Source organism: Chelmon rostratus, chromosome 2 (genome assembly GCF_017976325.1).
Source record: "Chelmon rostratus isolate fCheRos1 chromosome 2, fCheRos1.pri, whole genome shotgun sequence".
In the NCBI taxonomy this organism is placed as follows: Eukaryota; Metazoa; Chordata; class Actinopteri; order Chaetodontiformes; family Chaetodontidae; genus Chelmon; species Chelmon rostratus.
This window is the reverse complement of record NC_055659.1, coordinates 19,180,604-19,204,073: the sequence shown is the minus strand read 5'-3', so window position 1 is coordinate 19,204,073 and position 23,470 is coordinate 19,180,604. Positions and strand designations below refer to the sequence as shown.

Genomic DNA, 23,470 nt, shown 5'->3' with positions numbered 1-23,470 from the left:
TGTGTGTGTGTGTTTTCAAGCTGCCAGCGGTGTTTGCCCACTGTCTGCTACATTCCTCTTCTTCAAATGTTGCCCACATCCCAGACCCCAAACCTCCTCCATAATCTTCCCTAACTCACTTCTTCCTTCTCCTTTCTCTCAGCTCAGCCCTCGGTAATAGTTGAACCCACAACATTTGGTGGAAACATGTTTGCTTGTACCATGGAGATACACAAAAAAATACACAAAATGACTGGCAAGAACTGCTGAAGAAAGGGAGTGAAGAAGAGAGACATCAAGTGAGAGCAACTGATCAGAGCTTTCAGTGAATATGAGAACATTTTGATCAGCATTCAAGATTCAGCCTGTGAAGATGTGTGTGTGTGTGTGTGTCTGTGTCTGTGTGTGTGTGTGTGTGTGTGTGTGTGTGTGTGTGTGTGTGTGTGTGTGTGTGAGACTGGGTCTACAGTCTGTGTTCTGTCTTGAGGCATTGGAGCCACAAAGTACCTGGGGAGCCAAAGAGACCATTCTGTGTGTGTAAGTGTGTATCCTTGAGTGTGTCTGCGTATGTGCATCTGTGTCCATCTGTGTGTGTGTGTGTGTGTGTGTGTCTTAAAGGAAGTGACTCCTTGCAAGCATCTGAGCAGAGCAGAGGAGAGAAAAACGATTCCAGATTCCTTTCCCCCCAGATGTGAGGGGAGTGCTGTGAGAAAAGAGGCAAGGTAGAGAACAAGTGGTAAAAATGGAGACAGCATTTTCGTCATCAAAGCGTATAAAGGGCGCCCTCTAAGGAAAAACGCATGGAATGACACCCACAGTGGAGTTATGACACGATGAGTATAATGAATGCCTATATGTTTCTCTGTGTGTGTTTTCACCATAAACCATTAACCATAAACCAGGAAGAAAACATGTTTTTTACTGTACGGTCTAAATGCCACTTCGTGCTATTGGCTACCGCAGAAGTTTTTGTTTTATTTTCACATACAGTTTATGAATGTGGAGGTCATCAAGAGAACAATACAAATTGTGTGTGTGCACTTCAGGCACATTTGCCAGCGACACCAATCACTTGTTGTTTCCAGAACAGAGCTTCGTGACGGTTCGGAGCTGTTGAGTCACGAAAGAACCTAATTCTACAAGTGGTTGAAAAATCACCAAAATACACGACTAGAACGCAGCAGTGCTTTGGGATTAATGCTAATGTCAGAATGCTAACATGCTCACAAGGATCACGCCGTCTTACTGATGCTAAGCAAGTAATGTTTGTCATGGTCACCATCTGAGCTTAGTGTGTAACCATGCTAACATCAACAGAGAGTCAGAGTTGAGGTGGATACGAATGTCATGTTATATAGTTTTGCAGGTCTTACGTAGTTGGAGAAATTGATTGGATGAGGGTGATAAATGAGTGGTTAAGAGATCGCAAGAAGTTATAATAAATTCAGGGGATCGCCAGAGATTCAGATTCATCGTCTGGGCGCCATGGATATCTGTATCACATTTTATAGTAATCCATCCAATAGCTGTAGAGACATTTCACTAAAAATCTGAAAAGCCAAACTGATGCTGGCAAAGTCAGAGCATCAACAAAGCCATCAGGATTAATCCCCTCTGCACCATGTCTTTACAAAATGTCATGTTTTTGTAATTGACTTCTAACTGGTTGAGTGAGGGTTTCTGGTAACACACACAGGCGCTGGTACACAGCGTGCCAGCAGCAGCCTGTTGGCAGCTTCTCACCATCCTGCACACTGTGTGCTCTGCTCTGTCTGCGTCTGGTTTAGTCATAAACAGGAGAGGGAAATGGAAAAGGCCTCCCTCCATCCTCTGCTGGCTCTGATCCCTCTGCTGCAGAATAACACCTTTCACTGAAAGCATTACAACATTTCATTCTCTACACATAAACACAGCATTAACCTCGTATGATTCATTAGTTCTAACATCCTTCTAATTTTTTTGAAATAAAATAATAATTAATAATCTAATTTCCTTAGTATAATTCTTTCTCTCCCAGTGTTTGCTGGATATGCTTCAGCCTCCCAAAGCTGCACAGGATAAGTGGATATAGAAATCGAATGGATGGGTATATAGAAAGAGAAAGTCTCATTATAATGGTCAAGCGAAAAGTTAATACTAAATTGAGACTTAAGGGGGTGATGCAAAACAACAATGACGTTTTTGAATGGGGTCCAGGGGGCTTGGTTTAGGGTCTCCCAATTTACCAAAAAACTCCTTGCCTCCTACACCATCCAGCTGTCTCATGATAATTGTACAAAATGTACAGTGGACCAAATTTCACCCATAGTACTTATCTCTATTTCAAGAGATTCAATTTCCACATGAATGGCACAGGAAAGAAACACTCAAGAAGGAATAACCAAGACAAATACTATGAATGATACATTTCATTATTATCATTACTGATGTTATGTAAAAGAGGAGCTAATACAAGCTGATCATGTGGTCTCAACCCAAATCTGTGCAATAATGCTTAAAAATTAAATAACACGAAGTCAGCATCAGTATAAAATCAGCAATAGTTAATGTTAATGTTAAACTAAACAGATGAAGTGTCTTAATCTGTGTGACCTTGAGTTATGAAGTAGCTGTAAAAGAAAGTGTGGCAGCGTGTAGCAGCTACACACCTCCACATATGACCCTACACACATTACAGCAACATTAATGTGACGTCAGTTCTGGTGTAACTTCTGAGAAAAAGTCATCCTCCACAGAACACAGATAAATCAGTCTGTATCATTAATTGGATATGACTTCTTGTTAATGAGTCATCATCTTTTCACAATAATTACATTTCCCAAAGCAGCATTGCCCTCGGGTGGTTTCTTTTTTGAGAGCTGGCACGTACTTCAGATCCTCCGACAGCTTGTCAGATACTGTGAGGCCGCACCTAAAACCACTACACCTCTTGAGTTCCTCACACATGGAAGCAACGCTGGATTTGAAATATCTAAAAAAACAAAAATTCAATAAATCAAATGTGGCACCGTACTGTTAATGATAGTTATCCATTGATATAGCAATATTAGATATCCTAAAAATATTATGTATTATATACATGCTTTAGGATTTCTCATTCATGTTGCATTATGTTGCCATGTTTGTGTGAGGGTGATTTTTCTTCTAGAGCAGGCATCTCAAACCGGTTCCATAAAGGGCCGCGTGGCTGCAAGTTTTCATTCCAACCAAGGAGGAGCACACCTGGCTGGAATCAATTAATCAGATGATCTCAGTCTTCAGCTGATAACTAAGTGATCCCTTGATGTTGATTGGTTGGCCTGATGTGCTCCTCCTGGGTTTGAATGAAAACCTGCAGCCACGCGGCCCTTTATGGAACCGGTTTGAGATGCCTGTTCTAGAGCAACTAAATTGTTTTGTGAATTATTACCTGCTGTTTATTGACCAGATGCTCACATTAGCTAACATGCTGCTTTTAGAAACTGAATCCTCATTCCACAGCAGCAGCTCAGCCTGCATTCACTTCAGTCTTCACTCTTTGTCCTCTTCCACCCCTCGTTCCTCCTCTTCTCATAGCTTCACTCCCCGTCTGCTGCCTCACTTGTTCCTCTCACTGACACTAGAGGGCATCATTTTCTCTGTAATCAACTGCACACACACACGCTTGGCTCGAGTTGGGATAAACTAAGGTAAAGGTCAACTTTGCAGATGTTTATTGAAACAACTGCAAGTAACATGCTAATATGAATTAATGATCTATGTCCATTTGACAATTGGGATGTATGAATGTAAAATATAATAACCATTTTACAAACTGAAGAAGAAGAAATATAAGGCTAAACTCTCATTATTACTGTTTCCTAACTTTATGACTTTTCACTACCACCATACAACAGATGGGCCCTGTCACGGTGTTGAACTGCAGATGGTGCATATACATGCATGTTAGACCACTTGGTCACCAGGACACCCTTCAGTATATTTACAAGAGCTCTTTTGTTGGTGTCACACGGCAGATTCAACACTGGTTAGATCATAAATTTTGCCAAGAATTTAGATTAGACCAGTAATTAACTGTTACCAACATGCATACATAAAAATGTGCTGCTTTTATCTGTATGAGAAAAAGATGAGAAGCTTGACGTGGTGTAATCATGAACATCTGTGCGTGATTTATGTGTGTGTGTGTGTGTGTGTGTGTGCATGGACATCTGCTTGCTATCGCATGGTTTATGCTGTGCCCTGTGCCCTAGGGTGCCCTGGTTCAAGTTACCTTAAGGAGACACATTGTCCAGGGAGTACCATGACTGAATCTCCAGCATTTGTAGATCTGTTTCATTCATGTGTATTATCATGAGTGCATCTTCTTTATGAGTGTGTTATTTATCTAATACACCAAACAATGTCTGTATGGAACTTATGTTTTCTTTGGTGAGAATTATTGCCAAGGAATCTTCAAAAGGGGAGGGCGCAGTTGCAGGGTGTGTGAGCACTTGTATAAATCACACTGCAGAGACAATAATCTGGTCCCCACAAGGTTAAACATTAAATTGTAGGGTTCAGACTTGTAAGAGTTGGGGTTAGACATGTAATGGTTACGGTTGAGATTATTGTGTGTGTGTGTGTGTCTGAGAGACTGGGAGAATGGACAAACTATGTAGTAAAAAATATGTCATTTCTTCATGAGCTGGTAATGACTGACAAACTTATCTAATTATGATGTTGTTTAGGGTTTATATGCTGCATTTTGCTGTTGTGTCTCCCTCTTCCACACCGGATTTTCTCACTTATGTGGAAAGAAACAAAACACATTTCCAACATCTTACTTAAAAAAGAAACACATCTTTTTATATTATTCCGAATTCAGTAAGACCATCTGAATCTGTATGGCAGCCAGATGAAAGAACATCTGACTGCCATTCATACATAATAAAACCATTCAGTGCATGTCAAGCAAAACAATGGCCTGCAAACAAGATGAATTTCCTCACACTGACCAGTTTTTCATTCAAAAAACAAACACACATATGATGGGCTAAAGAAAGCGATGAGTAGAGGTGTAGTATAGCTTCAAGCATTTCACGCTGGCTGTTTTCTGCAGGTGAGCGGCCAGAAAGACGTCTGCAGAATGAAAATTCCTGTGACATTCCTGTGAAGAGTTCACAGCCTGAGTGGAAAGGGCTTGATCCTCTGATCTTCTGATCCCTGCTCAGCGCTGCTCATGACCCAGACAGGAGACAGGGTGGGGGGAAGGACACGGGTGGGGGCTGATGTTTTGGGTGCTATGCAGAGTCCACCTGGGCCTCTTTCTTTGATGTCCCAGTCAGCAGAGAAACAGTTTCTATCACTCTTCACCGACTTCTTTCATGCACTTTCGTGCATGTTTATATGTTTGTATATGTAAATACTTATCTTTCTATCTCACACAGTGAGACAGAGTTTAACTACTTAACCACCTCATATCAACAGGCCTTAAATGTTATGTTGCAAGAGTTAACCTCATAAGGCTCATAAGGTTGTCCGTCCTGGTTCATCCTGGTTCAGCTCACAGGTGCTTCTCCAGACCGCTCCTTTCAACTGTTGAGGGAAAACGAAGCTGTGTTCAGATGTTGGTTAGCCACATAAAATCTAAAATAACGAATATGAGTGGTGTAGTGTTTCACAGGGCCGGGCGCAGCACTGACCGGTCTGCTCTGCTGCATCTGCTGTCCACAGATGCCTGCAGACACACAGAAAAGGGGAAAAAAAGTATTTCCTGATGCTGCATTAAGAAACTGCAGAATAGCAGTGAAGAATACTTTACTTTATCTATCTGTTTGCCCCTCTTATTTGGGTTGCCAGTGTTCAGTCCTCCTCATTCCAAGCTTTAACAATCACAGTCTTGGCCCCATAAACAACACCGTTCTCCAGCTCAGCTGTAATGCAGTGTGACCATCTGGTTGTCCTTTCTTGCCTTTTCTTGGTGTATTTATTGTCAGATATCGGCTACAATAGCTACACCAAACCAACTTTAAAAACACGTGCTCTCCCCATTACATTACATTACATTTATGACTTGCAATAAGCGCATGTGTATCCATGTGGATACAAGGCAAAAACTGTACAAAAACCCCCCCCATAAATTTCATCAGATATGCTGAACTGCTTCAAGTGCTACATTCAGAAATGACAAAAAATAGTGAAAGAGATTTGGGGGTGTTTTTTGGGGCCAAAGTGCAGTCTGAACTGATGAGTTCTTAGTCTGTGATGGAAGACATGTCGGCTGTCCTGATGTCAATGGGGAGCACGTTCCACCATCGTGGACCCAGGACAGCAAACAGACATAATTTTGTTGAGTGACAGTAGGAAGCCGATTGGCTGTAGCAGAGTGTAGTGGACTGGCTGAGGCATTTGGTTTGACCATGTCCTGGATGTAGGATGGGCATGAGCCATTCACAGCACGGTTACAAAGTCTCCGTGTCTTGAACTGGATCTGAGCAGCCACTGGTAGCCAGGGCAGGGTTGTGATATGTGGGAGAACTTCAGGGGCAGTTTGTTGTGGCAATGTTGGCAGCACAAAACACTGATCATCCAGGTGTGATGCAGACAGAGTCAGGTATAAAACAGTGCTCTCAGTGGTAATGGAGAGGAGATATGTTCTCTGGAATGACTCAGTTTTGTTGAGGTTTAGCTTCAGGTGGTGAACAGACATCCACTGAGAGATCAGCTAGAAACTTGTGCTGCCACCTGGATTTCAGATGCAGGCAAAGGCAACATTAGTTGAGTGTCATCTGCATAGCTGTGGTGGGAAAAGCCATGTTTGTCCTTATTCATTGTACTGCAGAGGGCGAAACATGCAGAAGATGTAATGATAGCTTCAGGAATATGCATGGACTTTTGGTTCTCTGGAGGAAACACAAGCCATTGTGTTTGTTATCAACATCACGTGGCACAACCAGAGGAAACACTTTTTATTGCTGCTTCAGTTCAACCACCAGTATGCTATTTTTCCCGCAGAATATTCATTGAATATTTCAAAGCACAGACCTTTATTTCCAAACAAGCAAAGCCCAGACACATCATCCTTAATATCTTAAATAAAGGTAACATACGCTTTTTGTCATCTGACATGATCTTTCTTTTTTATTACTAGTTTTTAATTCAACTTAATGCTTGAAACTAGAATTTCCAGAATTAAAAAGCTTGATCAACCATGACAAGTACAAAACTTGTTTGTCGAAGTCAGAATTTCTTTGTCTGTATCCAGACAAATGTGCTTGTTTTCAGTCTGGCTGCAACACTTTTAAGATAACTGTGAGTTCTTTGAGACTCGACATTTTTACTTGCGCTAAAATCTTGGTAAGAGAAATTTTGCTGTTCTGTTGTCAGATAATTTTGCCTATTTTGAGTAAAATTTTCCCCATTTTACAGTTTTGTTCTTGTTTTTTGAGTTTTTGCAGTGTGTCTATTCAACAATCACACCACTTTTCCTTTGTCACATTTTAAAAAAGAGTCCCATCACTGCAAGAAACAGAGGAGACGGAGAGAATTTGGAGAAACTTCGACTGTTTGCACAGATAAAAGGTAAAAGCCAGTGAAAAAGACTGATTGAGATGGAGCTCATGGAGGAGGAAAAATACAGAGCAGGAAGAGGCCCACATTAAGACCAGACAGACAACATGAGAGGACTGTCACACATGTTTTCATTTAACCCTTTACAAGATGTAAGGTTGTCGGAGAGGAATGGAGGGAGCTGGATTCTCCCCGGCTGCAAAACTCTGGTGCAAGGATTTTTGCTAAGTGGGCAGAAGAGCATTTGAATACCACGGGAGTTGTTATGCATCTCTCTAAACAATGTTTGAAAGCAAAAAACGTCATATTTGTATGACATTGTCACTTACCCTGATCAAGATAAGATCAAATGCTAAATCACCTTTAACAATGACGTGACTCATTATAGACACTGTCGCCGACAGGAAGCGGGACATAAGTTGCCAGGGATATGCAGCCACAAAAAAAAGCAACCAAATCATTGATGCGATGATACACAGTAATAATTTTCTGCACAATTTGATGCACAGGTAAAACAAATTGCACAGGCAAACACACCCTCTCACTATACCCACTTATTGTTTTTACACAGGCGGTGTAACAGCAGTAGAAGAGGTGTTTATTCCTGTTCGACAGTGTATTTCATTGTTAAAAAGAGATAAATAATTTAGCATTTGTGCTCCAGTGAGCTAAAAGGGTCAGAAGTAAAGGTGGAAATGTCTAAATATCATGAATATATAGTGGGTTTGGGTTCAAAGGGACTGAATGTGCTGGACACAGATGAGAACGATCCCTCACAGCCGCTGCATCTCACCTCACCCACATTAGTGGAAAAGGAGGCTCCAGAGTGGGGTGCGGGGTGTGCTGGGTCATGCCTGAATGAACAAAATGGGGTGCGGGCGGGCAGATAAGGGGGTGGAAGGAGCCAAACAGTGAAGGACCAGAGGGAGGGATGGAGAGGAGGGGGTGGCAGAACAGAAAAAAGAGCAGGGAGGGGAAGAAGGTTTTTTTTTTTTACAAAGTATTTGTCAGAGTCCCCTCCAGTCCTGAGCACACTCTGAGAGAAAGAGGGGACAAGGAGGGCCAGTCTCTCTGATCAGGTAGGTGTGTGTGTGTGTTTGTATGTAGATGCATGTGTGTGAACATTTTTTTTCTATGAAACCTAATAGGAGACGAATAAACACATGATGATGGAGTCATATTTTTGTCTGAGCTTTTTTTTCCTTCTGCCTGTCAGAGGGGAATTATTGGATATTTTCCCACAGTTTTGGGGCAATGGTAAAACCATTAACAAAGCTGGCATTCATGGCCAGGCTTTTCTTTTTTTAAATGCTTCCTCTCTGGATTCCCTGTGGATTAAGACCCCTAAGAATGTACCCCTCTGCAGGCAGTCATATTTCCAAAGCAAAGTCAGTGGCTGCACTGCACCTTTGACTACCTCTGTAACCTCAACATGATAACAGTGAGGGTCGGTTTGAGTTCAGGAAAAATATTCTTGAACAAAAACATCTTGTTCTCTAAGGGTGTGAGAGAAGTTCGGTTTTTTTTAGTATTTGTCTTTTTGGTGGCTTAAGGAACATTTTATTATTCTATTTGGATCTGCAAATCCTTCGTGGACAGAGAGGGTCAGCACAAGATCACATTTTTACAATCAGTTTACTCTGTTCCATATTTATGTGATTTTCTTTTAATATCAGTCAGTATAAGCCCTTTCATGAAATATTCTGTTTGTGAATTTCTTTATTTCCAGTTTGTCCATCATGGCCTTGTCTCTCTGTCTTTGTCTCTGCTAGATTACAGTGAAGATTTGTGTGACTGTGACCATGCGTGTGGTGATTGTCTTCCTCTTGTCTGCCCTGCTTCCACTCTCTCTCTCCCATGGACGGGACCCCTTTGCCTGGCTGTACAGTCGGCAGAGCCAAGGATACTATTATGGCTCCCTGCAGGCAGACACCACAGGAGGGGCATGTCCAGATGAGTGTGACTGCCCCCCCTCCTTCCCGGTCGCCATGTACTGTGATGGGCGGGGCCTGACAGCTATGCCAACCATCCCCTCCTACGTGAAATACGTGTACCTCCAAAACAATGCCATCACAGCTGTGCCCGACTCAGCTCTTGCCAATGCAACCAGTCTGGTGTGGCTCATGATGCATCACAACCAGCTGACATCTCACGCCATTGGCAAGAAGGTAAACATACATCTGGTCTCAGTCAGACAGAGCCACACATGTGAGCTCAGGGCATGAAATAGACATGCTGGTCTAAATGGTTGTCAGATGTCTGGCAGGTGGCAGATGGTGTAATTACGAAGGAAAAATTGTTTTATTGCTGCACATGTGAGTTAACAAAAGGTTTATGTATGTGAACATGTGGTTCTTAGCTTAGTCCAGCTGAAATTAAATAACGTTTTTTTTTTCTCTGCTACAGCACACATATCTGCTCAGTAACTCAGTAATATATATATATATATATATATATATATATATATACTTACTGTTTGCAATCATTTGCAAATGAACTTTGTTTACACACAACTGTGTCACAAAGTGTTCCCAAGTCCATGTAGTAACATCCTTAATACAATCATGTGTTCACAAAGTGGTGAACCTCGCTCCATCCTTGCTTGTGAACCACTGAGCCTTTCCAGGATGCTCCTTTCATACACAATTATGATACTGTCACTTGACGATTAAACGTCCAGTGTGTAGGCTTTAGTGGCATCTAGCAGTGAGGTCACAGATTACAACCAACAGAATACCCCTCACCTGGCCCTCCCCTACGGTGGCATGTCAGGTGCTCTCTTGGGCCACAATTCTTATTTTCAGGTGATTCTGCACTAAAACATAACAACATCGCCACTAAATCCCCCTACATTCTACACACTGGTCCTTTAGCCCGTTTATCTGTGGGATGTTCCAAACAGGTGTTTTTTGAGCACGCAATGACATGCTCACTAGTTTCTGCCAAGAATCCCACATTGCAATGCTCACTGTTGATTACACTATTGAATGTCAGTTATACAGGGAGTAGTGAATGAGAGAACTAGGGAGTTATTTCAAACATGGCCACTGACTAACAGCCAGACAGCAGCTTGCTACACAACATAAGAGCTCCAGACACAAGCAACTCACATTAGCTTCTCCTGTAGTGTCTCTTTCTTGAATATGACTGAGCGACCAAACAAACATTTAGTGGACAAAAGCATCAGTTTAGATTTAGAAGTTAGACAGCTAGTTGGTCAGTTGCAGCACATTAAACATCACTGCAAATGTCACTCAGGATGCTGGTGTGTTCCTTATTCTTTAGTATCAGTGCTAACAGCACATTGCCCATGACCTGAAGCTGCAGCACAAGTTCATCTACTTTGTCTCTTATTCCACTGCTGGTGCTCAGCCTGCCAGCTGCTGTGAATCAGCCACAGATGCTGACACGCTGGCAGTTCTAAATTTTCTCCAAAGACCTTTTTCTATTTCTTTTGATAGTAACACTGTTCATTGTCCATATCGTTGTTGTAGGCATTTCTGAAGTTGGCGGGACTAGAGCGTTTATACCTGCAACACAACAATCTGACCAGCATTCCTTCAAACCTCCCTCGTACCCTGCGAGACCTGAGAATAAACCACAACAAGATTGAAAAGGTAATGTGTTGCATAGTTTGATAATCATGCAGAGCCCCTCTCTGCTCTCGTTAACTGTTTCGACATCAAAGACATTAGATCTTAAAATTATTCTACTGTTGCCTAGATAACACCTGCAGACCTGGAGGGAATGGACAACCTCACTATACTGTATCTCCATGACAATGCTCTCACAGACATGGGTACATCACTGAAAGCCCTGACATCCCTCACACTGCTGGACATCAGCGGCAACAAGTTGACAAAGGTAACAGTATGTGTCTGTTTGTAAATGTCCCATTAAGTGAAGGGATCATCTTCAGTCCTCCCACAATATTTGGTCCCAGGTCCCAGAGGCACTCCCACAAGAGCTGCACCAACTCTACCTGGACTCCAACTCCATTGATTCTCTACCAGAGAGCTTCCTGGGCCATTTCACTCAGCTGCAGTATGTCAGGATGGCCCACAACCAGCTAACAGACAAGGGCATTCCTCCCAACACCTTCAATGTGACTGGGCTGGTGGAGCTGGACCTGAGCTTCAATAAACTGGAGAGAATCCCCCCAGTGAGCACCACACTACAGCATCTTTATCTGCAAGCCAACCAGATCAAAGGTAAAATTCATTCATGTTGTATTCTATTTGTGTGCACATCTTTTTTAGAAAACTTCAAAAAGCTATTTAAAAAACTAATTAAGGGACCTGAAAACTTTTTTTTCAATCAGCTTCTTTCGAACAGTGAGGTTCTATATACAGCAGCAAACATCATTTTGACATTTCACATGAGTCTGTATGTGCTCCTCTCATTGGTTTGAAGTGGAAGGGGCTCAGCTGTATTAAGGTGATGTCACATGCTTCCATACACAAATCAGGATTTAGCATTTAGCATTTGAATCACGATCTGACAGTTGTTTGCTGCAGGATAATCTCAATCAAATGAATATGTCATGTTAAATCAATCAGCAGTTTCATTTTCCTTACTGATATGTAGGCCAGGTGCTGAGAGGTTGGACGTTTGGAGTAGTTTTGCCTACAGGAGTAGTGTGCAGTGTTGCTGTATGTGTACAGTAAATTCTTTACCACATGTCCATCTGTCTGTCCAGAGTTCACTTTGGGTAGTTTCTGCAGCGTTATGGATGTGACCAACTTCTCCAACCTGCGGACTCTGCGTCTGGATGGGAATGAGATCAGTCGCCAGGACATCCCTTCAGAGTCATCCCTCTGCTTGCGCCAGGCTTCCACCATTGACGTCTAACTGTGTGTGTGGTTCGATGTGTGGCACTCCGCTCACAAACGCAGCTCAGTTTACAGCACGCACCAACAGTGTGACATGTGCAAAACCAATGCACAGCAGGGGCGATGATATGATTTAATATCGACAGCAGGTGACACCAGTTTGTACTGTAATATCCATTATTTGCATCACAGTGATTGTGGTTGTTTACATGACTGTGGTTTCACATTTCACTGGAAATTTTCTCTGTAAATATAAACAAGTTAATCTTTAAAGATGATGAGTTTCTCAAATCTGGACAAATGGTCAAGTCTGGTTCTATGTGATTGAATAGAATTGAATGAGCCCTTTGCCACGAAATACAGTGTATAAGCCTAATAAGATACCACATATGCTGTTTCCTTTTGTGTACTGAAAATGATCTGCCCCTGATCCTCCTTATATGTTGCTGTGAGGATCAATGATCATTGCCATCAGTGTTTTTTAGCTGTCTTTATTTCACTATTTCTTCCTCTCTATCATCCCACAAAACATGCCTTCCATTGTTTTGTCTGATAAATGGATGATAAAAACATGTATGATGTGTTTTTTTTTAATTTCAAACCATTAGCTGGCGTAGAAGCATGACAATATTTTCTTCTCCTCTCTGAGTCCCTTACCCAAAGTGATATCTTACACTGTGACCGCTTGTTTCTGTACATCCCCTTTTGTCACAATGAAATTAACTTTCCTTTGAGACATAAATAGATATCTATGTACTGTGTGAAAAATAACTCCATTCTGTGCTGTAGCAAATCACACACACAGAGGCCTTGGGGTGTATGAATTATGATTCTTGAGTTACTGTATGCATTGCATGAGTTAGTTATCATACTGGCTAAGGGTTTATGTTTATGAGCCTATAGCAGAATAAATAACAGTTAGGATTTTTAGAAAGACAGCTGTACTTGTTGTCTTTTTGTAGTACATCCAGTATTTGTAATGCCCTGTGTCTTACTGTCTTTGTGTGTATGTGTGCGATGTGGGTTTGATTCAGTGATTTTATGGATGAAGGTTGGAGTCAGCTTTTGTTCACACAGACCTGATGCAAATACATCAGCTATCTCTTGAATTAAGGCCAGTCTAGACGCTATCTCACACATGCAGACGCTCACTCACACATGCACTTATTACCTGACAGGTTTTGAAATGAGAAATTTTAGGACTTCCTGCTCAACATCCAAGTTTAATTCAAGATGGTTGACTTTTTGGACTCCTGAGGGTGAATCCTCTTCAAATTATCGAATGAGTCAAAACACTGAAATTGATGGTATGTTTACAAAATCTTAGGAGGATATTAGCACAAACTGGTTTATATGGTCAATGAACCAAAAGAAAAAAGGAAAAGCCTCAAAAGCCTGTTGTTCTATTTTGAATTAACTGTAAACTTTGACACTGTGGGGGCTGATATAAATATTTCTAAATGGCAAGAATCTCTTACAGATACCACACAAATTTAAAAGTATATTACTGACTGACAAACACACACCTGCGTTTTGAAATACTCTGGCTTCTCATTACCTTCCATCTAAGGTCAACCAGGATGTTTGGAGATTGATTTGTGTCTGTGTGTTTGTCTAACTCTGATGAGCTGTCACACCAGGACTGAACCCTCTGTGTGTCAGCTGGCTAGTGGTGGCATAGTCAGAGGACTCGGGATGTCTATATTTATAATATTTTTCTCTGTCATTATGTTCTGTAATCTGTGGCCACACCAGCACATACCGTCATTACAACTAATGTATATTATTGGTTCAAAGCGGCTAGGTTGTGGCCACACGTCACTGACCAGGAACCAAACGAGCTTCAAGCAGAGTACATTACACACAGGCACAATGAGCACACTGAGCAGAGATATACCCACGCCCTGTCTGTGTAACTGCCGAGAGGTCAGCTAAAACTCATAATACTATTCATGCAACCAAAAACATACAAGCCTATTTTATATGTCTTTCAATTTGATGCATCAAGAGAAAGTCAGTGATTGCACATAATGCGTGTCCTGTATCAGAGCACATCCTTTCTGGCTTACAGGTGTGTGTTTGAACCAGTAGACTGCTTGAAATCAAGAGGATTTCACAGAACATGAAAAGCTACCGGACAGCCATAGCAAAATATGACTAGGACATGTCTCCTCTATAATGAAGATCTGATCACTTGCAGGAAACAGATGAAGTAAAAATGCTTTGGATAAAGCTGCCATAACATATTTTTGCTGCATTCGTTGGACTCCTGTTGACTGCCTCAACTCTGTCATCGAAAGAGGATTACACGAGAAATTTTCATCATGATCAAGCAGGGTGCTGCAAACATATGACTCACTTGCTGTTCCTGCACTGTAACTAATTTACATGTGAGAGCCAAGCTGGGGTGTCAAAACTCAGGACATCCCACAAATCCCACCCCTTAAATCCACAACATCCTAAACAGAGCATGTTTTTGTCAAATATGGTAGTTTTCTGACAAACTAAGACTCACAATAACAAATAAGACACCCAATAACTAGAATTTCTTGACCTTTTGACCCAAGGCACTCGTAAAGGCATGTAAACAGGTTTAAGAGTTACAGGCAAATGTGCACACAGGCACATGTACAATACAATCGTGAAATTGCACTATTATTCTACTGATGATAACTATTCACTGCTGTTGAATGAGATGTAAAATACCTCAACTGAGGTATTACCACTGAAATAAAGATCATTAACTCGTTAGGTGGTAAAGCCTTTTTAAAATCATGGTCATTGGGTAAAGTGGCCATAATCAATAATAGGTGAAAGGACAGTGAATAGTGGACTTTCACTCCGCGGGATGTGTGCCGGTTCACCGTATCAACTTAAATGGCCATATCAATTTTGTTAAAAAGCATTAGGGCACAATGTACTCATAAATACCTTATATCATATAAGAAAGTTATTAATTCAACACACTGGGGAGTTTGGGGATGTGTGTGTGTGTGTGTGTGTGTGTGTGTGTGTGTGTGTGTGTGTGTGTGTTGATCTCTGATTATTACCATACGTGGATCAATGGGTGGTGCAAGACTTTATCATTTATCCCTTTGTGTCAGCAATCGTGTCATCAGACATGGTTGTGGTCACATCATCGTGTTGTGATTATGGGTGACACAGATGTGCGCGTGCTAACAGGGCAGTGATTATGTGCAGATGTCACTGACCAAAATGAGACATATCCATCACCAGGCACAGGAGTGGCTTTGTGGAGTAGTTGTTAAGACATGGTTACAGGTGTAGAGTCACTCACCTGAGTCACACACACACACACACACACACACACACACACCATAGTCACAGCTCCACTCTTTTGCCTATTTATTGATACAGGGAAAAATTATGCTATTACACACAGTCTGAGGTGAGGAGTGATATATAGTGCAGGTCTATTTTTGACAAATGATATGTTTTATGATATGGTTCAGCGGAAATGAGCACTGTAGGAAATATTAGAAACCGAATAAAGCAACACAAACCAGCTCTATGTCAGATTGAGTGGGGTTTCCGAGTCATTAATCTAATCAAGAGAGAAATTTACTTCATTAATGTGCATTAAATCAGGATTCCAGTAAAAAAATAAATAAATAAAAAATAAGATTAATTGCACACACACACAACCAGCTCTGTGGTGTTGTGGGGGAGGATTCGGACAGGTGATTGGTTGGAAAACAGCACTGCCATGTCTGTCGGAGGGGTGGGGCACTTTAAAACAGACTTACCTGAGTGATTTGAATTACTTACACAGACCTTTGACAACCAGGTGAAAGGACATGAGGGACTACGACTGGAACAGTTTCAAGGATTTAATTTTCAGAAATCCCGCTGTTGTCGACCAGGTAGGACTGCAAACCTGTTTTACCTGATTTTCACTGCATAGTTTACATTGAAGAAGAGTGAGGAATTCAGTGCTTGCCTGTAATTCTGAAACAATCCAATAAAAAATTACAAAGGAACACAAAACATATTGCTTGTAAATTTATTTTTATTGTAATACATTTAAAAAGTGTGTTTTGTATGATGTACTGCTACAGCTGGAGGGCAAAACAAAATCTCAGTTAAACATAATGCTCCATTAAATGCTCCATTTAAGCGGACACATGAGTGAAACGTTCTTGGAGGGCTGATGCAGCCAGTGTCCCTTTGTTTTCTTCTTGAGGACTAAACTGATGCTTTACTTGCAGAACCTACCACAATCAAATGTTAATGTGATGCAAAAGTGCAAATGATTGAAAATGTTCCCAGTGTCCATTGGAATAGGTTTTGTATTGTATTCCTTGTGGTAGTTAGGAGTAATAACTCACTGTTGTGGACCAGACTGCAGTCCACTCCAACCAGACCATAAAGCACTCAGCTGTGAAACACTGATATGTGCATATTTTTGCTGCATATTATTGTCTAGCGTTGCATAAATGTGCATTGCTTCTAACCTGTTCCAAGTACAACACACAAAATCTGAGAAATTTTAAAGCTTATGCCACTTTAAGAAGTTTTGAAACTTTTCAATGAGCAGGACCCACATGTGGATGATGGTGATGAGAACACTGAGCGTGGGAACTGGGCCAGCAAAAAGGAGTACATCCTCTCTACGATCGGCTATGCTGTTGGATTGGGAAATATCTGGAGATTTCCATATTTGGCCTACAAGAATGGAGGGGGTACGTATTTGGTGTCTGATCCATTAGTGTTGGAAATCTTATATGATAGCGCCACTGTTAATGTTTATTCCTGTACCGCCCAATCTGTCATTTTGAGCAGGTGCCTTTCTTATTCCCTACTTTGTGATGTTGGTGGTGACCGGAATTCCTCTTTTCTTCCTGGAAAGCGCTTTCGGCCAGTTTTGCAGCCAAGGTCCAATCAACATATGGAGATCAGTGCCAATCCTGCAGGGTAAGACTACCTTTAAAGTTTAAAGAGCAGTTACATCCAAAGGTGAAGATGTCAAACATGAGGGAGCTTTATAAGGATATTTTGTAAAACGTGCTTTATAACCTCTCTCTCTCTACCTGTCCAGGTGTTGGCATTGCCATGGTTTTGGTGACTCTGATAGTATCAATTTACTATAACGTCATCATCGCCTACAGCCTGTACTACATGTTTGCCTCTTTCCAGTCTCCTCTGCCGTGGGCCAGCTGCTTCAGCTGGGCTGACAGTAACTGCAGCGACACGCCCACAGGTGTTTTTTTTTTCATCTCCAGTTCTTGTGAAGTGGTGTTGATCAAAAAAATAAAGTTAACAGGGTGACAATATCTGAATGTTCTGGAGAAACTGAGACAAATCAAATTCCATTCTTGGAAATCAATGCTTGTACGTACTCACTATATAGACCAATATGTTTTACTCTTCCAGTGTATTGCAATGTAAGTGGTGTTTTAGTGGCCAACTGGACTCAGGAAAACAGCACTTGTTCTTCATCCGACACGATCGCAGTTCCAGTGCAGAGCCCCAGTGAGCAGTATTGGGAGTAAGAACCGCACACTCATGCAAACAAACACAAATACACACCAGAGTCGAACTGCTGTGGCTGTACAGTCAGATGTCTCTCCTCCTCAGTCGCGTGGCTCTGCAGAGATCCAGTGGTCTGGATGAAACAGGACCAGTTGTTTGGCACTTGGCCCTCTGTCTGCTGCTGAGCTCCATGCTTGTTGCTGCAGCGCTCATCAGAGGCATCAAGTCATCAGGCAAAGTAAGTCAACACCCACCTCACAGCAAGTCCTTGTCCACAGTGCAGCTTCAAGGCTGATGCATATTTCAAGACCACTGCAAAAGTCAGCAGCCAAACGTCCGACCTTTTTGTCTAAAGGATTTTCTGTACAAAAGAAGCAAACCTCTGACTCACCCGTCAAAAGCAACTCGATCCATAGACCTGCAATCAATGTAGTTCATTGTTCAAGAACTGAAAAGCATGGAACTTTCAACATATCTGACTCTTAGCTGCCATGAAACAATGAAGAGTGTCCACTGTTTAGATTTAGATAATGTTAATGACAGATAACAAGACAAAGAGTCTACAGCCTGGCTAGCATCAGTGTGCTAACATGTTCACAATGCTAACATGCAGATTCTTAGCACATATACTGTTTGCCATGTTTACTTTTTTAGTTTAGTATGTTACCATACTCGCAATTTGCTGCACTGACCACAAAGTAGGCTACATCAAAGACATTAGGATTCATCCGCTGCTGGGTACCATCGACATCCGTACCAAATTTCATGGCAATCATAATGGGGAATAGTTGTTGAGATATTTCAGTCTGGACTAAAGTACAGGTTGGGACCAACCACCAGACCGACATTGCCATCCATCACGCCATGCCACTAGCATGGCAAAAAATTTAGCTGGAGCCAGCAGATATTAGCTTAGCTTAGCAGAAAGACTCGAAAAAAGGTAACACAGCCTGGCTTTGTCCAAAGGTAGTGAAATCCACCTACCAGCACCTCTATAGCTCACTAATTTATGCACCATGTATGCAAAAAGGTTTGCAGTGTAAAAATGACAGTTTGCCTTTAGGCTACTGGTCCCGGACAAGCAATAAGCAACAACATCAGTAGGTAATTGTGATTCTTACAGTTTGGTTTTTGTCCAGATTAAACAAAGATACTTTAGAATTGCGGATAGTTGGATATTGTTACTTTTGGACAGAACCAGGCTAACTGTTTCCCTCTTTTTCCAGTCTTAGTGCTAAGCTAAGCTAACCAGCAGCACCTGCAGCTACATATTTAGCATACAAACATGTGAGTGTATTCATTCTTCTCTTCATTCTATGAGAGTTGTGTGTGAATGCTTGATGCAGAGAGGAAAAGGAACAGGCACATGTTAACTGTAATAGTGCAAATGCATTTACATGTGTAGGCCCTGATTGGTTTTACAATTTTTGCTTGAAGGTCCCAGCAGCAACAAGAAATGCATTTATGCAACAAATGTATGTATTACTTTTCTCACAGTTGTAACTCTTGGCTTTTGCCTCTCCAGGTTGTGTATTTCACAGCTACGTTTCCTTATGTGGTGATTCTGATCCTGCTGATCAGAGGTGTGACACTAGAGGGAGCTAGAGATGGGATAGAGTTTTACATTGGCTCCCAATCCAATTTGACCAAACTGACAGAGGCCCAGGTAAGAACCCAACTACCCCAGTTTGACTGCAAGAACCACATAAGTTGGAAAAAAAATAAATGCAATAAAGCTCTCTTTTGATTGACTGTGGGCTTTTTAGGTGTGGAAAGATGCAGCAACTCAGACCTTCTATTCTCTGTCGATCGGCTGGGGTGGAGTCATGACTCTTGCTTCCTACAACAACTTCCACAACAACGTGTTCAAGGACTCATTTATTGTAACACTTACTAATGCTGGTAGGAGCACAGCTACTGTAACAGCATTATTTAAAGAAAGTTTAGATAATTGATATGTTTTTCTCATTGATCTACCTGTGTTTTCATCCTTTCCAAGGTACGAGTGTGTTGGCAGGCTTTGCCATATTTTCAATTTTGGGTCACATGGCTCACATCTACAAAATGCCTGTTGGAGAAGTGGTGAAGGAAGGTCAGACAGACACACCATGTGGGCACCAATAAATAAAAATGTGGAACGCCTCCAATGTTTTGTTTCTTTGTCTTTGTGCAGGATTTGGCCTGGCATTCATTGCATATCCAGATGCTCTGTCTAAGCTTCCTATTTCCCCTCTGTGGTCCATTTTGTTCTTCTTCATGCTTTTGACTGTTGGTCTGGACTCACAGTTTGCAGGAATAGGTGAGATCCCCAGATGGCATCCGTATGTTCATAGCTGTCAGACCGTTGCTGTTGCGATAGATTCATGCATCATGATGGATTTCTTGTCGTCTTCAGAGGTGATCACCACCTGCCTGCTCGACGCCTTCCCCAAAATCTTCAAATCCAAACATGCTTTATTGACTCTAACAACAAGTTCCATCCTCTACCTCCTGGGCCTGCCATGTGTCACAAGGGTAAGCCTGCCTTAATGTCAATTTATGTTCCTGTTCCCCAGAGGCCTAGCAAGCCTACTCAGCTTGTATGTGTGTCTCTGTGTGTGTGTGTGTGTGTGTGTGTGTGTGTGGAATAGGCAGGAATATACTGGGTGACTCTAATCGACCAGTTTGTTGCCAGCTGGGTGCTGCTATTTTTGGCTCTCTTGGAGATCATTGGTGTCTGCTACATATATGGTAACTATGATGATTGGAACTATGTGCATATAAAGATGACAGCGAGCCTTCCAGCTGTGTGTGTGTGTGTGTGTTTATTCTTCTCGTGCTTTCCAGGAGGGAACCGTTTTATTAAAGATATTGAGATGATGCTTGGAAATAAGAGCTTCGCTTTCTGGCTGTGGTGGAGAGCATGTTGGTTCTTCCTCAGTCCCTGCATCATTGTGGTAAGCACAACCTCACGCAATGCCCCTGAAGCAAAAAACTCACGATGCATTAATCGCATGTTCAGCAGCAGCTGCCTTTAGATGAACCTACATGCATGTGGGCCATCGCTTTAAGCAAGAATTGTTGGACGTCAAACACGGAATAAAGAAATGAAATCTGAAATTCTGAAAGTATTCCACTTAAATTTAGATTTCCTGTTTGTATTTAAGGTCTCTATGTATGTGTTTGAGCAAATAAAAACCCTTTTCACACAGATACTCTACACACATTAGTTCAGATCATCTTTGATGAATGAAACCGGCTGATATGCTTGTCTAGGTGATCCTGGTCTGGTCTCTGATGACGTTCACGCCACCCTCCTACGGGGCAGTCCAGTTCCCAGACTGGGGCTTGGCTCTGGGCTGGTGCATGACTGTCTTTATCCTCCTCTGGATCCCTGTCACCGCCGTGTACAAGCTGATCAGAGCAGAGGGAAACCCCTGGAAGGTGTGCGTTATGAAAACTGGTCAAATATGCTGGTTCAAAACACCACTCTACATTTTTCAAAGCACAGTTTGAGTTTTTTTCCCCCACGAATTCAAAGAAGTGAAAAAAATGATGCCAATTTCTAACTTTCCACAGCGTCTGAAGTCACTGTGCTCTCCCTCTGAGGAATGGCATCCCTACCTGGACGTCCACCGAGGAGAACGCTACTCAGACGAACGCTGCCGCCACAGGATGAAGCACAGACACAAACCAGAACTGAATGTAAATGTGATCACTAGCTCGTGGCTCTGACGTGTGTTTCTGTGTGTTTACCTGGCATTTTCTTCACCTCAGTGAAACAGTGTTGTGTGTGTGAACACCTTGTACAGAAAGTTTAAGTTGCACTGAGTGTTTTTTTTACCTCCAGGAGGCAGAGAATGACTCGAATACAAACTCAGTGTCCCACCTGCTGAATGTCAAGTCTGACACTGACTTTTGTTTTAGCTGTGCTTTGGTTATTACTGAAGGGAAAAGTATCTCAGTGTACTGCCTCCACCAGCCACGCTGTCATCTGCTGTCCACCGTTTCCTCCTGGGCCAGGCAGCATACAGCAAACTCGTGTGAGGTCCTTGGTTTACAGTAAATGGAGCAGAGCAATTTCAGGCTCGGCCACACAGACCAGTGACCAGTGAGTTAAAAGATGCTGAAAGCTACTTAGACCAATATTAGCAGTGCTGTCATGTATATATCAAAATGTTGCTGAGTGGGGCTTTTGATTCTCGTGGTTCTTACAGTTTACTTTTCATGGACTTTTTATTTATTTGACTGTCTTTGTTTACTCTTCAGTAGAGAGTGTTGTCTTTTCTACCACTTAACTGCTGTACATCCTCTGTTCCTCAACTGATATTCTACAATAAATAATGTCTTTCTGCATCTCTAATATGTGATAGAATTATTTTGACTAATTAGTAATGTAGGATGGATGAGCCAACAAAAAACAGTAGATGTCAAGCTGGTTCAAATGCCACAGTTATGCAGATGAGAAATGACTGTCTCACATAGACAGTGGCAGAGTCTTGTATTACACAATCCATCTGCCATCTTAAACATTTCAAGCTCGTCTTGTTACCTGGATGAGTATTTCAACAAATTGCATTGCTGTTTGCAACACTCTTGCTTTTCAACAATACCACCAGGGGGCGCTAAAGTCATACACAGTATTAGAGACCAAACTAATGGCATATACTGCCAATCAACTGCCAATTTATTGACTACACTTACCTAAAATTCACCCAGTCTTAAATAACCGCCCTGCAATAGATGCAGCCAGTTGTTTCAGATGAGTGTTCATTCAATATTCTGGCCTTTCTGCAGGTCATTGTGCTTCTGTTGAATTGTTTTGCATTATACAGAGAGGTGTTTCCAATATTTTGTACACTATGTTTATATCAATGAGGCTAGACTAAATACTAGAAACATCTCTCATTATAACAAGTTCATAGCTTCATCTGGAAGCGTGTGATGGTGTGTGTCAAACCAGATGTTCTGGCTGTTACAGATGTGTTTGGCTCCAGGAGCAGAGGGAACTGAAAGATAAAGGAGTAGCCAGGAAAGTCCATTCCTCATAACATTTTCTGGCATATTCTGGTCTGTGATATCATAAAGACAGCCTTTACAAAGCAGTGGGAACTGGCTTTGTTTCCAATGTTACAACCCAAAATAGCAAAAATAGCTCAACTCATTAAAAGGACTGAACCAAAAATGGACCCCTTTAGGACAACCCATATGACTTTTGTTAGTACTGACTGACTCGCTTATCTGTTCCCACAGATAGAAACATTACCAGAGCCAAAACTTCATCATAATCCAGGCAAACTAGTTGCACTTATTGATTGATTGGTTGTATCTTTTTTATTATGACTGCTGCCTGCTCATCGTAGGCCGCAAAGGAAGTAAAGTTTATTGTGTCTTCCTTCTCATTTTGTGTGATTTACTGTCATGTCCTCATAATTTCAAGTAGATTAGACTAAAAAGAGCGAGCAGTCCCAGTTCCAGCAAAAGCTGTAAAATTTGATAAACCTATAGTATCAAGCTGTGTGTGCGAGTGAGACATAGTGTTTACATAGTGTTTACTGATGTGACAATTCATGTGTACAAAGGTTTAACATTGCAAAGGAACATGTCAGTGTGTGTGCACAGCGAACTTGCATTTGTTTAAACTAACAGACTCATTT

General features: G+C 41.7%; 2 protein-coding genes across 2 annotated transcripts; both read left to right on the top strand.

Moving 5' to 3' along the window:
• The first annotated feature begins 9,305 nt into the window (after positions 1-9,305).
• fmoda (fibromodulin a) lies at positions 9,306-12,360 on the top strand. Its single transcript, XM_041960148.1, has 5 exons — positions 9,306-9,677; positions 11,004-11,126; positions 11,233-11,373; positions 11,453-11,720; positions 12,209-12,360. Exons 1-5 carry the CDS (start codon positions 9,312-9,314, stop codon positions 12,358-12,360), a joined length of 1,050 nt encoding a protein of 349 aa, XP_041816082.1. The 5' UTR covers positions 9,306-9,311.
• Positions 12,361-16,154: 3,794 nt separating this feature from the next.
• On the top strand, positions 16,155-22,126 carry slc6a14 (solute carrier family 6 member 14). The gene is made up of 15 exons (XM_041952421.1): positions 16,155-16,225; positions 16,900-17,044; positions 17,145-17,276; positions 17,401-17,562; positions 17,736-17,850; positions 17,940-18,072; positions 19,360-19,500; positions 19,601-19,736; positions 19,834-19,926; positions 20,008-20,133; positions 20,230-20,348; positions 20,465-20,564; positions 20,661-20,770; positions 21,090-21,257; positions 21,393-22,126. Exons 1-15 carry the CDS (start codon positions 16,160-16,162, stop codon positions 21,546-21,548), a joined length of 1,902 nt encoding a protein of 633 aa, XP_041808355.1. The 5' UTR covers positions 16,155-16,159; the 3' UTR covers positions 21,549-22,126.
• The last annotated feature ends 1,344 nt before the right edge of the window (positions 22,127-23,470 follow it).